General features: G+C 44.2%; 1 protein-coding gene and 1 long non-coding RNA gene across 3 annotated transcripts in view; one reads left to right on the top strand and one right to left on the bottom strand.

Annotated features, from left to right (window-relative positions):
• Positions 1–1,533: 1,533 nt before the first annotated feature.
• On the bottom strand, positions 1,534–10,853 carry PITHD1 (PITH domain containing 1). Its single transcript, XM_012439798.2, has 6 exons — positions 10,579–10,853; positions 9,843–9,886; positions 9,378–9,455; positions 4,061–4,165; positions 3,356–3,464; positions 1,534–2,475 (listed from the first exon to the last, which is right to left on the bottom strand). Exons 1-6 carry the CDS (start codon positions 10,774–10,776, stop codon positions 2,374–2,376), a joined length of 636 nt encoding a protein of 211 aa, XP_012295221.1. The 5' UTR covers positions 10,777–10,853; the 3' UTR covers positions 1,534–2,373.
• Positions 10,854–10,959: 106 nt separating this feature from the next.
• LOC105708440 (uncharacterized) overlaps positions 10,960–17,846 on the top strand; it is a 26,003-nt gene continuing 19,116 nt past the window's right edge. The window contains exons 1-2 of one of the 2 annotated variants that reach the window (XR_001105305.2): positions 10,960–11,036; positions 14,857–14,912. This is a non-coding gene — a long non-coding RNA (uncharacterized LOC105708440). Of the gene's footprint in view, positions 11,463–14,856; positions 14,913–17,846 lie in introns of both variants that reach the window. The other variant, XR_001105304.3, reaches the window with a different exon arrangement.

The following is a 17,846-nucleotide window of genomic DNA, read 5'->3' as shown; positions in this document are numbered from 1 at the left end:
CATCAAGTTGAAGTGGAAATAGGGATCAGGGACCACAGAAAAGTCAGAGGGGAGGCAAACATGAGTTGAAGGAGCATCTCCCTGAGAATGTGTAGGGATCTGCAAGTACAGAATGAGTCACACTTGCCCCTTAGCCACTTAGGACTCATTCTCCCAGCTTAACCTATACTAGTGTTTTCTTTGAACAGAAAGAAAACAGTACAAAGTTGGAAGCACAACAAAGCACTTTCCCCCAGGCCTAGAGGCAATTCGGTCCTAAGTCTCAACAGGCCAAGGAGCCTACAATACCAGGATTCAGGGCAGGAAAACTTTGGGCCTAGGGGACCACCGCAAGCCAAGGACTCAGGACTGAATGTCAAAAGAAAAAGGGGGTAATGTCCCCGCTTAGGGAAAAATAAACACTTCCTCCTGCAACCTCAATCACCTGAGACACCATGGCACTTTCAACAAATTCTTCAGAGCAAAGCTTCAAAATCAGAGGCTCAGTCCCAGGAGCTGTGATTAGTGCTTTAATTAGTGGAATTAGTGAAGGGCTAGTCTGCTCTAAGACTTATAACTTTATTTTTCCCCCTACTCCAAATTTAAACATAACCCTTCTTTTAACTCCAAAAAACAATCCAACTGAAATAAAAAGGCTATGTCTTGAGTGAATAGGACTCTTAGTGCTTTTCAAGAACGCATTTGCATTCTGGTTGATTTGAGATTTGATTTTAGAAATTTTGAGGGCCAACAAGGTTTGGTGGTAGCAAACATTTCCTAGGACAGGCTAGAGAAACAGTGGCTATCTCCTCCTAACAACGGCATGGGCCAATCCCTCAGAGGAATTCTCCCAAGAGGATCAGATTCAACACTAATTCCATTTATTACCTGTTCCTGTTTTCTGCAAGGGAGAGAATACTGACCATTTCAAATCCCCTTTTTAGATACTTATATTCTCTCCAATTGCCAAACTGACTTTCAAAATTTAAGTCCAATGTCTTTGGTCCACTTTCAGACCACATGAGCTGCTCAATTACTTTCCTCACTCTCATTTCTTCTGATGAGCTCCAGAATCAGTTCTCCCTTATTTTTGTAAATGTTATTCTACAAATTACTTCCTTTTGTGCAAAATGAAATACAGGTTTTTTTGTGGTTTGAGACAAGGTCTCACTGTGTCACCTCAGACTGGGGTGCAGTGGCACATTCATGGCTCACAGTAGCCTCGACCTCCTTGGCTCCAGTGATCCTCCCACCTCAGCCTCCCAAGCGGCTGGGACTACAGGTGTGTGCCACCATGCTCAGCTAATTTTTGTGAAATACAGGTTTTCAACCCCACTTTCCTCTTTACATGTATGGGTAGGAGTGTTTTTGGCCTACTGTACAAAATTGAGCTTGACCTTTCCTGGAGAAACTGATCCAGTCTTGATTTAATTGTGGCACTTCCAAAATCTACCTAGTCCAAAACAACAACAAAAAATTTCAAAGTTCAGTACAGTTCTCCACGCAATGCAAGTTGCATCAGTACTATCATGAACTCAAAAGAAAGTACAAACATTAAGTCTGGCAAGGATTTATTAGGAAGCTTATTAGTCACAGTGAATAAAAGCCATGAAAAGAGGAACTCAGATCTCCAAATTCTGGCACTGGACTTACAACACTAGTTAGAAGCTAATAAACATTAAGGATGTTCCAAGGGGAATCTTAACTAAGTCTCAATCTTACTGACCAGATTACCCACACACACACAAATGATCCCCATGCTTTCCCCAGACTGCTTAGCTAGGCTGTGGAAAAGAACTTCTCCCCAAGCTTAAGCTATCACGCATCAGCAGGAGACTCCTGCCCTTCTAGCTATAACAACAGGACACACGTGCGTGACAGACAACTCCAAGCTGGGAAACTTGATAAAAATACTGAACAATGAGAGGGGAAAGGAGCAAGCAGGAACAAGTGTTTCTAGTTGGAGACCCTCCTGATGGCTACTACTAACACAATCCTGAGGCGTCAGAAAGCTTCCTACAGCCCACAAATAGTTTCCTTTAAAAAAAAAAAAAGTCACATAACATTCCTGCCACAAAACAACATGACATTTGGAATCACATGGCCACATTGACTGGAAAAGCAAGCGTTATCCATGACTGCCAGACGCCACCCAGCCCAAGACCCCGTTTCCGCAGCGCCCTAGAAAACCACGATTGTTCCCTGGCACCTACACAACCCTCCCAGTGGTGTCATATCTTCTGTAGGCCAGGTTTCTGCAGCAAGCCCCAAAGACAAAGCTTGGCAGAGGCTGTGGCAGCCAACTCTCTCTGGAGCCTCATCCCTTTGTCCTTCCCAACAGGTAGTCGTACATCTTCACTGACATGGCGCCTCTATGGGAGCCTTGGCCAGCCCTTAGGAAATAAAGTGTGTCTGTGGGGTAACCTGATGGACCCTATGGTCTGCTGGGTTGGCGGATGCTTCGTAATTGCAGATGGTCACCTCGTGTCGGCGAAGCTGTGAGAAAATTGAAGCTGGGTCAGCCGGCCATTAAAAGAACTGTCCTTTTCCGCACCACACACATTGCTGGAAGTCCCTATTCAGGCTCATTTCTAGAAGTAGTCATTTAATATCTCCCGATTTTGATACTTAGAAGTCATCATCTAGTATCGCCCAATTTTGATACTTTTTAACTTCAGAAAGCTGCAAAGATCATTATCAATGATTTACCCTATAACTGTGAAGATTCAGTCACCCTACTATAATGGGGAAACCATGAGAACAGGAACTTGTCTATTGTATTATCTTATTCCTGGTGCCTGAACAGTAAAGATTATCAGAAGTATTGAAAGAATTTGAAAGTAAAAAACTATGAATTAATATATATAAATAACAATTTCAGGAGAGGCGCAGTGGCTCACACCTGTAATCCCAGCACTTTGGGAGGCTGAGACAGGCAGATCACCTGAGGTCAGGAGTTTGAGACCAGCTTGGCCAACATGACAAAACCCCTTCTCTACTAAAAATACAAAAAAATTAGCCAGGCGTGGCAGTGGGCACCTATAATCCCAGCTACTCGGGGGGCTGAGGCAGGAGAATTGTTTGAACCCAGGAGGCGGAGGTTGCAGTGAGCCGAGATCTCACCACTGCACTCCAGCCTGGGTGACAAAATGAGACTCTGTCTTCCCAAAAATTGTATATGACAATTTCAACCTCCTTAAAAATACCTTTTAGTTTGTGAAATGAAATGAAAGTGTATACTGATAAAACCAAGAAAAATCATAAACAAACCGGGAGTAACTGTAACATTTGCTCTTTTCCCTTCCCTGGTAGCTCCTATCACCACAGTGTGCCGATATGTAGACATGAGGAGACAACCTTTCTAACCCCATCTTACCTCAGTCCACTCTCCTCTCAGGCCAATATAAAAGACCTTTGTGGTATCTGCTCCAAAATTTTTTGAAATATGAATCGAGAGATGATAGACATTTGAAAAACGAGAAATTCTAGAGGATGACAGGAATAGGGAAAGATGATGTAAGTTACAGTTCAATGAGTATCTCACTACCATGTAAAACAACAATTCAGCTCCAACTCATAAAACCCAGGCAAAGTCAGAGAACACTTGGAGTTCTTCCTTCTCCTTTGGACAGGTAATTAATTCAATGACCATTTACTGAGCATCTGCCAGATCCTGTCCAAGGCAGTAGGGATAAACACTGCTCCTGCCCTCAAGGAACAGGAACGAAAAATGCTGCATAACCCAGCAGGGATTCTAAAGCACATTTAGTGTTGAACTAAACTAATGGGAGATACAGCAGTCACATGTAACTGCCTGTTACAAGCTCACTATGCAAAGAGGAATTCTGAAAGCATCTTTACTAAAACCACCCTAGGAGTTCATTCAAACCTGCCAATTGCTTCCAAGTTAACAAGTCTGTGGCTTGCACTGAATCTCTGCCAAAAATTGACCAAGTCAAAGATCAAGTCTCTTCCACTGTTTGAACTCATTTCTGATGCTAAGAGAGCAGGAGACTGGCCAAAAATAAATGGCGAGCCATATAAGAAGCCACAGAAAATGGAAGACAGGCCCCATACTTACTTTGTAGCATACTCTAATTCTCCTGTAAGATCCCGGTTCAGACTAAAGGTCTGATCTGGCTCCCTTTCTGTATCATCAAAGGACATCTGTGGAATATTCTTGTACCTAAGAAAGGAAAGGGAAGAAAAGTCAAGAAATGTGCATTATCACATTTCAGGTTTTCAAATCTTTCTACTGACTGCTTAACTGGCTTTGGTTCTATCAATAGGAGATTGAATTTAGGGGTCAAATTTTAGAAATGGCATTTTATTGGCACTTATATACAAGTACCTCCAAATATATATATACATATATATTTTGAGTCACCCAGGCTGGAGTGCAATGGGTGGCTCACTGCAACCTCCACCTCCCAGGTTCAAGTGATTCTCATGCCTCAGCCTCCAGAGTAGCTGAGACTACAGGCGCACGCCACACACCCAGCTAATTTTGGTACTTTTAGTAAAGACAGGATTTCAACATATTGGCAATGCTGGTCTCAAACTCCCGACCTCAGGTGATCCACCCACGTTAGTCTCCCAAAGTGCTGGAATTACAGGCATGAGCTACCATGCCCAGCCTACAAATACCTTTAATCTAACAAAAAAAGAGCTGAGATCTGCAACATAACTCTGTGACATCTTTGAGTGGGTTAATATCACATGAGAAGCAATACACAAAGAGACGGCTCAAACTAGGTCACATGCAGCAAATGCATGGAGAAAATAAATAACTCAGCACATTCAGACCAAACTGAGGATGTTATTAAATAAAACAGCTTACTCATGGGAAAAATACATACTTTGGCAGAAACATACTACACACAGTTAAGAGATAAAAGATCACGTAACCTAATGCTCAAGCATTTTTTTGTGTCCAAAAACTACACCATATACTCAGTCACATTACAGTTCTTAAAAAAAAAAAAAAATTCAAAAAACAAAAAACAATTGGAGGGTTTCCATTTTGAAAGAACATGATAGCTGGGCATAGTGGTGCGTGCCTGTAATCCCAGCTACTCAGGAGGCTGAGGCAGGAGAATTGCCTGAACCCAGGAGGCAGAGGTTGCGGTGAGCCGAAATCGCGCCATTGCACTCCAGCCTGGGTAACAAGAGCGAAACTCCGTCTCAAAAAAAAAAAAAAAGAACATGAAAGACTGCAACCTCACATTTAAACTGCTAGAGAGGTTGCAGTGAACTGAGATTGTGTCACTGCACTCCAGCCTGGGTAACAAAGTGAGAGTCCGCCTCAAAATAAGTACAAAGTAAAATGCTAGAGAAGAAAATGTTTTTGAAAGAGTAATCTAGGCTGGGCACAGTGGCTCACACCTGTAATCCTGGCACTTTGGGAGGCCAAGGTGGGTGGATCACAAGGTCAGAAGATCGAGACCATCCTGGCCAACATAGTGAAATTCTCCCTAAAAAAAAAAGAGTAATCAAAAAAGTAGATGTCTCTATAACCCAAAAATTCTCAAAGACTAAGCCACATATCTCCACCAACTCCAGGATGTTTTATTAACACACCCACACAGAAGAGGCCTAGATATTAGCTGGAGCAAAATGCTTGTAATTTAAGAAAGCAAATGTTTACTTCAAAGTGTTTCTAAGAATGACGCACCATAGAATAATAATAATAGTGAACATTTATGAGCAGAATAATCAGAAGCAGTATAGCACTGTAGTTAAAATCTAGAGCTAGACTTTCTGGGTTTCAAGCCTGGCTCTGTCACTTACCAGCTGAGTAAATTTGGGCACCTCTGTTTCCTCATCTGTAAAATGGGAATAGTAATAGTACGTATTCCACACAATTGGTATGGAGATGAAACTGAATCAGTTCTAAGTGATGCATATATTTTAAAAACTTCAATATGGAAAAGTTCAAACTTATACAAAAGTAGAGAGAACATATGAATCTCCACATACTTTTCACTTATCTTCAATGATCGACATTATGTAGATTTTGCCTATCAGAACCCAGGAGGCAGAGGTTGCGTGTGTGTGTGTGTCTGTGCCTGTGTGCATGTGTATTCCAGTATGTACCTCTAAAAAGGGCTTTTAGACTGGGCATGGTGGCTCACTTGAGGTCAGGAGTTCAAAACCAGACTGGCCAACATGGCGAAACCCCATCTCTATAAAAAATACAAATTTGCCAGGCTTGGTGGCAGGCATCTGTAATCCCAGCTACTTGGCAGGCTGAGGCAGAAGTTGCAGTAAGCCAAAATCACGCCACTGCACTCCAGCCTGGGTGACAGAGTGAGATCTCATCTCAAAAAAAAAAGGCGGGGTGGGGGGTGGATGTAATACCATTTTACAATTGACAGTATCAACAAATAAAAAAATTAACAGCAATTCTTTTTTCTTTAATTTTTTTTTTGGCTGGGTGCAGTGGCTCACTCCTGTAATCCTAGCACATCGGGAGGCTGAGGTGGGCCAACCGCTTAGCCTAGGAGTTCAAGACCAGCTTGGGCAACATGGCAAAATGCCATCTTTGTAAAAAAAAAATACATAAATTAGCTGGGCATGGTGGCACACATCTGTATTCCCAGCTACTTGGGAGGCTGCAGTGGGAGGATTGCTTGAGTTGAGGAGGTTGAGGCTGCAGTGTGCTATGATTACAACACTGTACTCCAGCCCAGGTGACAAGGTGAGGCCCCACCTCAAAATATATAAATGAATAATTTTATTTTTTTTAAGCCTTTCTCTGTTGCCCAGGCTAGAGTACAGTGTATGATTTTACTATCTTAATTCACTGTAACCTTTAATTCCTAGGCTCAAGTGATCCTTTGGCCTTGGCCTCCCCAAAGTGCTGGGATTAAGGCATGAGCCACTGTACTCAGCCCAATGGTAATTATTTTATTTATTTATTTTTGAGAGAGTCTTGCACTGTCACCCGCGTTGGAATGCAGTGGTGTGATCTTGGCTCACTGCAACCTCGGCCTCCCAGGTTCAAGCGATTCTCCTGCCTCAGCCTCCTGAGTAGCTGGGATTGCAGGTGCCTGCCACCACAGCCAGCTAATTTTTGTATTTTTAGTAGAGATGGGGTTTTGCCATGTTGGCCAGGCTGGTCTTGAACTGACCTCCGGTGATCTGCTGGCCTCAGCCTCCCAAAGTGCTGAGATTATAGGCATGAGCCACTGTGCCCAGCTGAATGGTAATCCTTTAACAATACATTACGCCTCATCTGTGTTCAAATTTCCCTGATTTAATACTCTCGATCTGACTTTTCTGGATGTGTCAATGGCATGTCATAGTTGAATAGTTTTTCGGTATTACTTGTATATAAAATAATGGTACAGTTTACAATCAATGACATCTTACATTTGACAAAGTATAACATATGTAGTGTGCTTAGAACTGAGGGCTATGCAATCCATTCAATCAGTCCCACTGTTGTATAAAATAAAATAAAAGAACTGAGGGCTATGTATTTGTGTCTGTTCAACCAAAATTGGGCACTTACTGTGTTCCAGACCTAATCTAAACTCTTTACATGTTATAACTCATTTAAGCCTCTCCATAATCTTATGAGGTATGCACTGTTACCATTTCCATGTTACATATGAGAAAACTGAGGCATAGAGAAGATAAGCAAGGTCTCAAAGTCATGAAGCTAGCAAGCGGTACAGCCATTATTTGAACTCAGTTTACTCCAGAGCCCACATTCTAAATCACAATGCAGCATGGATACCTAATATTCTTAGGTCAGTCCATCAGCTTTCAAGTAAATGAGTCTTCAAAAGCATCAGATCAAAGGTACTATTTCCTTAAAATGATTAAATACATGGATTTGCTTTCAAATTCATGTTTCTAATACTCAACTATGGTCTTTTTTTTTTTTTTTTTTTTTTTTTTGAGACAGTCTCACTCTGTCACCCAGGCTGGAGTGCAGTGGCACGATATTGGCTCACTGCAACCTCTGCCTCCCGGGTTTAAGTGATTCTCCTGCCTCAGCATCCCAAGTAGCTGGCATAACAGGTGCCCGCCATTATGCCCAGCTAATTTTATGTATCCCTGGCCTCCCAAAGTGCCGGGATTACAGGCATGAGCCACTGTCCCCAGCCAGTATCACTATCTTAAATCTCTCTAAAGTCCATTTAAATTGATCAATTTTTCACATGAAAAAAAAATTTTTTTTTTTTTGAGACACAGTCTCGCTCTGTTGCCCAGGCTGGAGTACAGTGGCACAAACACGGCTCACTGCAACCTGCACCTCCCCGGTTCAAGTGATTCTCATGCTTCAGCCTCTCCAAGTAGCTAGGATTACAGGAGTGTGCCACTGATTTTTGTATTTTTAGTAGAGACAGAGTTTCGCCATGCTGGCCAGGCTGATCTGGCCTCAAGTGATCCACCCGCCTCGGCCTCCCAAAGTGCTGGGATTTGAATTTTTATTTATTTTTATTATTATTTTTGAGATGGAGTCTCATTCTGTCACCGAGGCTGGAGTGCAGTGGCCAGATCTCAGCTCAATGCAACTTCTGCCTCCCAGGTTCAAGCAATTCTCCTGCCTTATCCTCCCTAGTAGCTGGGATTACAGGTGCACACCACCACACCTGGCTAATTTTTGTATTTTTAGTACAGAGGGGGTTTCAACAGGTTGGCCAGGCTGGTCTCGAACTCCTAACCTCAGGTGATCCGCCTGCCTCAGCCTCCCAAAGGGATTGCAGGTGTGAGGCACCATGCCCCCCCTATTTATCATCTTTTATTGGTTTTGTGGGATAAGCCACTGCGCCTGGCCCGAAATTTTTAAATGTAAAGTTCTTCTTATATGTTTCTCCAACACTCAAAAAGCAGTTTTCCCTTTCTTTTAGGAAGGCTGTCCTGGAATAAGGTAAGCTGCCAAAAAGAGTACTAGCTCTGGTGGCAAAAGATTCAGTGTGTCAAGAGGTATACACAACTTTGCTAACTAAATGCCACACAAACTCAGGTGGAGTAATTCTATGTCAATAAAACACAGGCCAAGACCATTACTGTATGAAATAGCAAGGAAAAATGTTGAAGCTAACCCCAAGAATAGACTCCATAAAGATCATATAAGATCTCCAGCTAGTTATTAAGAAAACTGCAAAGTCATCAACAAATGACATTTACACAATGCTCTCTGAATGAATCGTGTCATAGTAAGTGCTTTGAAATATGAGACAAGCTATTGGGGCTAAAAATGCTTAATCTAAAAAACCCATTAATTCAGGAAGAAATACGTGTATTTCAATGCAGAACAGGACCAAGACATTTTAAAAGGGGAAATGTTAAACCCAGTAAGAAAAAAAATGATACTATTCTGGAATAAAATGTTACCAGAAAGAGTTAAGAGCTCCTTGAGGGCCTAAGCCTTTGCCACTTACAGTCTCATCTCAGAGGGGTGTGAGTCATCGTCCTCTCCCATTATAATGATGCCTTTGAGCTTGACATTGCCCGTAAATCTGCCAGAATGCAAAAAAGAAGGTTGTCAACCTGGGTTTGAATACCTGTTTAGTTGTGTGACCCTGGGCAGGACCCTTCCCCTGTATGGGCTTCAGTTTACTCATCTGTCAAACTGTACTACATAATTTCTAAGATCCTGTCTACCTCTAGCATTCTACAATTCTAAGAAATTTACCTCGATTTCTCAGGTATTGTTCAACAAATACATCTGTTTCCAGTCTGCACCAAAAAAGCTATGATGCTTTCCTCCTCAAACCCACCAAAGTAAGTTATCCCGTTTCTAGAAGCAAATGTGTGCTCTTGACACAACCAGTGAATGAATGCATCTGAGGAGGCAACTGGGTACAGCCTATTCAGCCTAAGGTAGGCACCAGGGAGATACTTACGGAATATTAAACAGAAGCTCTTCATCTGCATCACTTTCAACAAACTGGAGGGGATAGGGAGGGGGGAGGAGAAAGCAACAAATATTTGCTGAGAGCCTACAATTTCAGGCATCTCCCATCCTGTTCTACAACTGGGGTGCAATGGGAATAGTCACTCTCCCTCGGTTTTCCAAGACTTACTAACTTGAAGCTAATCAGTCGTATCCAGTGTCCTAACAGCCACAGGCCATCCAACTGGAAGGTTCTTAATAAAAACCCCATGAATAAATTTCAAGGGTCCAAGAGCCTCCTGAAGTATGAACTAAAAGGTAGGTGCTTAATGTGCATTTTTCTGGGGAGAAGGTCCATTGCTTTCAAATAAGATAGCAAAGGGGCCTGCGACCCCATAATGTAAAGAACCTTCGCTCTACACGGGAAACACCTTTCATATCCCTAGCTCGTCTTCGCCAGGTGATATGATGAGGCAGCCATTAGGACCAACGGCCCTCACCGTCATCATCTCTAACCCACACAGCCCTGGAATAGAGCGTTAATCTGTGTAGCGACAAAACTGTTCCCTTTCCTTCTCGGTCTGTTTCCCTATATGCTCGCCTCCCAAAGAGCTGGCAGGAGACAGGCACGGAAAAGCGCTTGGCAACCAGGCTGTCGTTATTTTTAACATCAGGAATGAGTACACGGACGGCCCGAGGCCCCACGCGGACCCTGCCCCGCCCGCCCCGGGCCCCAGGCGGCCCACCTTGGAGCGGTCGGTCCGCTCCTCCCACGGCTTGAAGACGCCGCGGCCGCTGCCCTCACGGCTCTCGTTAAGGCACTGCAGCCGCTCCAGGTCGATGCGCAGGTACAGGCCATAGGCCAGGCCGCGCTGCTCAGGCGGCTCCTCCCGTTCGGCGGCGCAGCGACAGCCGCCCCCGCCGTGGCTGTGACCGTGCGACATGACGACGACGCCACCTACGCGTCCTCTCGGCCCGGCCGCCAGGCTACCCCGGCCCGGCTCCGCTCAGTTCAGCTCCGGCCACCAAGCGCGCCGCGTCCGCCGCGTCGTAAAAGGCGCCCCTACGCGGCGCATGCGCCCGGGGAGAAGGCGGGGGCGGGGGCGCGCGGAACTGACGTTGGGCGCGCGCCTCCCACTTAACAGAGTTCGTGTTGACTCGTTCAGACCTGGCGGTGGAAGCTGCTACTGTCCCAGCTTCCCAGGTGTGGAAACTGAAGGACAGAGAGATTAAACGGGTGTTCTGAGTAAACTCATAGGCTGAGATTCGAATTGTCCTCCCCCTCGAGGCTGGAGCCTGTGCTCTCTTCCTTGACTGCCACGTTTCTTTGCGAGCTGATAGAGGAAAGCGTGCGGAATGATAAGGCCCTGGAGACTGGAGAACGCGAGCTTATCGCTGTCCCACACACGCACGCTTAGGTGTCGAGAGCTCGCAGGCCCACTTGCATAACCACTTTCTTGATAGCTGAGTTAGAGCTTGAGAGCACGGGGCTTTGTGCACGACCAAACCTAGAGACTAGTCCTTGGTCTGCTACTAGCCGTTGTTACAACTTCAGTCATTTCCCCTATTCTGAGACTCCGTTCCCTCGTCTGTAAGGTGGACAGAATAATATCTGTTTCGTAGGATCACAGTGAGTATTAAATAATGCAATTAGAGAACTCAGCAGGCCGAGCGAGGTGGCTCACGGCTGTAATTCCAGCACTTTGGGAGGCCGAGGCGGGCGGGTGGATCACGAGGTCCAGAGATCGAGACCATCCTGGCCAACATGGTGAAACCCCCTTCTCTACTAAAAATACAAAAATTAGCTACGCGTGGTGGCGCGCGCCTGTAGTCCCAGCTACTCGGGAGGCTGAGGCAAGATCTCTTGCCTGAGACCAAGTAAAATTAGGAAGTAACCAGGCTTTGAACACATCCTGTAGTGTTCCTGAAACACATCCATAGTTTCCTGGTTAGGCTGGGGAGGCTGAGGCAGGGAGGTCCACACAAAGTAATTATGTTGTATCAATTAGCTTATGCTCTGTAACAAATTACCCTAAAACTTGATAGCTTTATTCAAACAACTGTTCAAACAACAAACACTGATTAATTCTCATGATCCTGTGGATTAGCACAAGCACCTTTTAACCCTTGCTTCTGTAATCTTTCTGTAATGACCCATCAGCCAAAACAAGTTTCACAGCCAAATCCAAATTCTAGAGTGGAGAGCTAGACTGTAGACTTCACCTCTTGATTGGAAGAACTACAAAATACCGTGGCTCCTCCCCTCCCAATAGGTCTGTTTTAGTTGTCTTTTGTTGTGTAACAAATCATTCCCAAACTTCTGGCTTAAAACAACAGTTAACATTTATCATCTCACAGTTTCTGTGAGTTAGGAATTTGAGAGCGTCCTAGGTGGGTGGTTTTGGCTTGGGGTCTCTCATGAGCCTGAAATCATGTGAAGGCTTGGCCAGGGCTGGAGGAGCCCTGGCTGGCAAGTTTGTACAGGCTGTTGGCAGGAGGGCCCAGTTCTTTGCCACGTGGACCTCTCCATAGTACTGTTTGAGTGTCCTCATGATACAGCAGCTGGCTCTCACCAGAGCAAGTGATCCAAGAGCAAGGTAGAAACCACCGATGTCTTTTATGACCTAGCCTCAAAAGTCCCATAGTGGCAGTTCTGCAGCATCCCATGGTTTCACAGGTCATTCATATTCAGTGTGTGTGGGAACTTCATAAGGGCGCAGATACCAGGAGGAGAAATCATTAGAGGCCAACTTAGTGGCTGGCCACCGTGCTGCCATACATGTTAAGTGGCACTGAAAATGGCTTTATTCTACTGTATTTAATTAGTAGTTTGGCTGTGAATAGAATTCTTTTATAATTGTGAAGATATTCCTCTGTTTTGTTTTGTTTTTTTTTTTTCCTAGCATTGATAAATACAATGCTTTTCTGACTCCTGATTCTTTGTATGGGTTTCCTCCCCACCCCCACCCCAATTTCTGGAACCTTTTAAGATCTTCTCTTGGTATTTTACAATGTGATAATTTTTGTTGTCCGTTGGTGTGCCTCTTTTGTCGTTCATTGTGTGGATACTTGAGGGACTCTGTCAATTTGGAAACCCTAGAACAGAGTGTGAGCATGCAGGCTGGGACCTCTGCATGCATGGATACAAGGCCCTGCCAGGCAAACAGATTTAGGGATATGAAGAGAAGGGGGCAGGGCTGGGGTCCTGCTCTCTGCCTCCCACCACCTTCTAGTACAGAGCTCTCAGAGGCCCAAACATGTGAATGTGGCCTTCCAGGTAATTGTGAAGGTTTGTTTATCGGCATAGCAGAATAGATTGTCTTTTATTTAATAGTTCATTAGTGTCATTTATAACTTTTTAAATATGCCTTCAGCTATACTCTTGCCCCAGTCCTGCAAATATTAGGTTTGGCCTGTTAGGCAAATTGCTTAACCTCTCTAGGTCTCAGATTTTTTTCTTTTTATGTATTTATGTTTTTTTCTAGGCCTCAGATTTGTCTTATATAAAGTGGGGATAATAAGAGTACCTGTGTTGTGGAGTGTTATGATAATAACGTGAAATAACACATGAAAAGTGTTTGGCGTAACAGCTGGTCCACAGGGAAAAGCTATTATTGTAGCCACCCTACTCCTCCACCCCCGACTCAGTTTGCTTTCTGTAGTTTCAGTTACATGCAGTCAACCACTGTTCAAAAATATTAAATGGAAAATTCTAGAAATGCACCATCTGTAAGTTTTAAATTGCACACCATTCTGAGTAGCATGATGAAATTTTGTGCTATCCCGCTCTGTCCACCTGAATCGTCCCTTTGTCTAGTGTCTTCATGCTGTATACGCTTCCTGTTGGTTAGTCACTTACTAAGTAAGTGCCCCATCGGTTATCGGATCGACTGCCATGGTATTGCAGTGCTTGTTTTCAAGTCACCCTTATTTGACTTAATAATGGCCCCAAAGTGTAAGAGTAGTGATGCTAGCAATTTGGATATATGAAATAGAAGCCATGAAGTTCTTCCTTTAAATGAAAAAGGTAAAAGTTCTCAACTTAATAAGGAAAGAAGAAAAGTATACTGAGGTCACTGAGATCTGTGGTAAGAATGAATCTTCTATCTGTGAAATTATGAAGAAGGAAAAAGAAATACCTGCTAGTTATTCTGCCACACGTGAAACTGCAAAAGTTACGACCACAGTGCGTGACAACTTATTCCACCATATTGCAATACTTGTTCTATTTGTTGTTAATCTCTCTCTCTCTTTTTTTTTTTTTTTTTTTTTTTTTTTTTGAGACAGAGTGTCACTCTGTTGTCCAGGCTGGAGTGCAGTGGCATGATCTCGGCTCACTGCCACCTCCGCCTCCCAGGTTCAAGCGATCCTCCTGCCTCAGCCCCCCTACTTGCTGGTATTACAGGCACACGTCTCCATGCCTGGCTAATTTTTGTATTTTTAGTAGAGATAGGGTTTCACCATGTTGGCTAGGCTGGTCTCGAACTCCTGACCTCAAGTGATCCACCCACCTTGGCCTCCCGAAGTGCTGGGATTACAGGCATGAGCCACCACACCTAGCCCTAGTTGTTAATCTCTGAATTGTGCCTAATTTATAAATTAAACACAATCATAGGAATGTATATATAGGAAAAAACATAGTACTGTGTATATGTGGTTCAGTACTATTCAGTCATCCCCTGGGGGTCTTGGAACATATCCCCCACAGATAAGGGGGAATGCAAATAATCCCCAGTTTATGATGGTTCGACTTATGACTTTGTGACTTTACAATGTTGCAAAAGTGATAACAATTCAGCATGCTCCTTGACAAGTGGAGGAGCATCTCTACTGTGTCTTCACAGCTGCTAACACTATTGACAGCAGCAAGACTGTCAGCTCAGCGCCCCCGTCTGGTTGGGTTTGGAAGGAGCTGGCCAGGATTGCTGGGGTGGCCAGGATTGCTGGAGTGGCTTAGCTGTGATTTGGATGTAATGCCTCGTGCCTCTGCTTACTGACTCCTCTCTTGCACTCCTACGTTACAGGAATCTCTGAGGACAAATGGGAATTCTCACTGATTTCTAGGACTACCCTGGGACAGGTAAGAAAAGTGTCAAAGTTTTTTCTTTTTCCCATTGCTCCATTTAGAAACTTTTTTTTTTTTTTTTTGGTGATAGGTAGAGCCTCACTTTGCCATCCAGGCTGGAGTGCAGTGGCACAATCTTGCCTCACTGCAGCCTCTGCCTCTTGGGCTCAACCAGTCCTCCCACTTCAGCCTCCTGAGTAGCTGGGACTACAGGTACAAGCCACCATGCCCAGCTAATTTTTGTATTTTTTTGTAGATACGGGGTTTCATCACGTTGCCCAGGCTGGTCACTCAAGTGATCTGCTGGACTCAGCCTCCCAAAGTGCTGGGACTGCAGGCCTGAGCAACCACCCCTGGTTGTAAACATTTCCTTAGCTCAAGGATTGCTGAACTTGTATCCATTTTCTTCTATCTCAATTGGGCTGGGTAAAATAATACTAAGTATTAACTGTTTTCTGTTACTTTTGAATGCTTCTTTGTAGCAAACTGAGGGCATAGTAATAATGTAGCAGCTAACAACCATATGGGTCCTGAGGGCTTATGTTATTTTTTAATCTTCATAATTGTAGGTGTTTTATCATTATCTTCATTTTATAAATGAGAACACTGGGGCACAGAGAGGCTGAGTTACTTGCTCAAGTTCATACAGGTGGTTAGTTGAAGAACTAGGATTTGAACGCGGCAGTCAGTCTCCAGAGTCCGTGTTATTTTTATTTATTTATTTTTTTGAGACAAGGTCTTGCTCTGTCACCCAGACTGGAGTGCATTGTCGTGATCTTGGCTCACTGCAGCCTTGACACCCTCTGGGCTCAAGTGATCCTCCTACCTCAGCCTCTCAAGTAGCTGGGATTACAGGCACGCACCACCATGCCTGACTAATTTTTGTATATTTTGTAGAGACAGAGTTTCGCCATGTTGCTGAGGCTGGTCTCAAACTCCTGGGATCAAAGGATCCGCCCGTGTTAGCCTCCCAAAATGCTGGGATTATAGGTGCAAGCTGCCAAGTCCCTGTTATTAACCACACTGAACCTCCTCCAAATATTATTTGACATTTATGATTTACGATGTGCCAGGCCGAGACCCCAGAGCTTAGGTTCTTCACCACCATGCTGCACTTACCAGCTGCGTTACCTTGGACAAATCATTTTCCACAGAGCTTAGGTTATAACAACAACTGTTTACTAAATGCCCACTCTGTGATTGGCGCCTTGCTATGTTCATCATCATCATCATCTTGGCTAACATGTCTTGAGTGCTTTCTGTGTGCCAGTCACTGTTCTAAGCACTGTACATGTTTTAACACTGCAAGGTTGATTTATTTTCCTTATTTTTTGAGGAAGAAACTGAGAAACAGACTAAGTGACTTGCTCAAGGCCACACGGCTAAAAAGTGTGGGGTTTGGGCCGGGCGCGGTGGCTCACGCCTGTAATCCCAGCACTTTGGGAGGCCAAGGCGGGTGGATCACGAGGTTAAGAGATCAAGACCATCCCGGTCAACATGGTGAAACCCCGTCTCTACTAAAAATACAAAAAATTAGCTGGGCACGGTGGCGCGTGCCTGTAATCCCAGCTACTCAGGAGGCTGAGGCAGGAGAATTGCCTGAACCCAGGAGGCGGAGGTTGCGGTGAGCCGAGATCGCCCCATTGCACTCCAGCCTGGGTAACAAGAGCGAAACTCCGTCTCAAAAAAAAGAAAGTGTGGGGTTCGAAGCTGAGTCTGATTCCACAATCTGTGCCAATAGCTGCCCTGCTCCAAGCCTTGTGGATTATCTAGAGCCCAGGCTGTCATGATTACCTTTGGAGTCTTTTTTCTTTTTTCTGTCAGCATACATTTTTTTCTGGATTTTAATTTTTTTCCCAGTAGGTTTTGGGGGAACAGGTGGTGTTTGGTTACATGAATAAGTTCTTTAGTGGTGATTTCTGAGGTTTTGGTGCACCCAACTTTTGGAGTCTTTAATACTGTTAGCAAATATTCCCAGTTCTCTGCATCCAGGCACATGGATGGATTGTGCTTCTTCACCCCCATGAATTTAGATGCAGCCAATGAAATATGATGGAAATGATAGATGTCACTTCTAGATATAACTTACAGTTATATCAATATTATAATTAATATTATATTTTTGTTATTATGATTAATGTTAGTAATATATTGATATTCTCCACTTGTCTTGAAATTTTTACAAGCATGGGGATGGCTTCTCCCTTAGCCTGGGCCCCTGAGTGAGGATGACATAAAGCAGATCTGTATCAAACCCACAATGGACAGGCGGTGAGACCTCTGTTGTTGCAAGCCACTGAGATTTGGTGGTTGTTGCTGCAACAGAACCATGTCCAAGGTTTCTCAGCCTTGGCCCTGTTTACATATTAGGACTGATAATTCTTTGTTGGGGGAGGGGTGCTGTCTTGTGCATTGTACCATGGATATCAGCATCCCTGGCTTCTGCCCACTAGATCCCCATAGCTCCCCCACAACAGTGACAACCAGAATGTCTCCAGACATTGCCAAGTGTCTTACTGGGGACAAAGTCACCTTTAGTTGAGAGCAACTATCAAACCTATTCTTTTTTTTTTTTTTTTTGAGACAGGGTCTCACTTTGTCACCCAGGCTAGAGTGCAATGGGCAATCTCAGCTCACTGCAACCTTTGCTTCCCAGGTTCAAGCGATTTTCCTACCTCAGCCGCCCAAGTAGCTGGGACTGCAGGCTCATGCCACCATGCCTGGCTAATTTTTGTATATTTTGGTAGAGATGCAGTTTTACCATGTTGGCAGCTGGTTTCAAACTCCTGACCTTAAGTGATCCACCTGCCTCGGCCTCCAGAGTTCTGGGATTACAGGCATGAGCCACTGTACCCACCAGCCTTTTTCTTTAAATCCAGAAGAGGTGGCAACACTGGACTTTATCTTCTACCTAGAAGCAATAAAGTGGAGCTGTGTGAATAGCTCTCC

Source organism: Aotus nancymaae, unplaced genomic scaffold (genome assembly GCF_030222135.1).
Source record: "Aotus nancymaae isolate 86718 unplaced genomic scaffold, 86718_ANA_hifiasm-v0.15.2.pri h1tg000053l, whole genome shotgun sequence".
Lineage (NCBI taxonomy): Eukaryota > Metazoa > Chordata > Mammalia > Primates > Aotidae > Aotus > Aotus nancymaae.
This window is presented reverse-complemented; position numbering and strand designations above follow the sequence as displayed.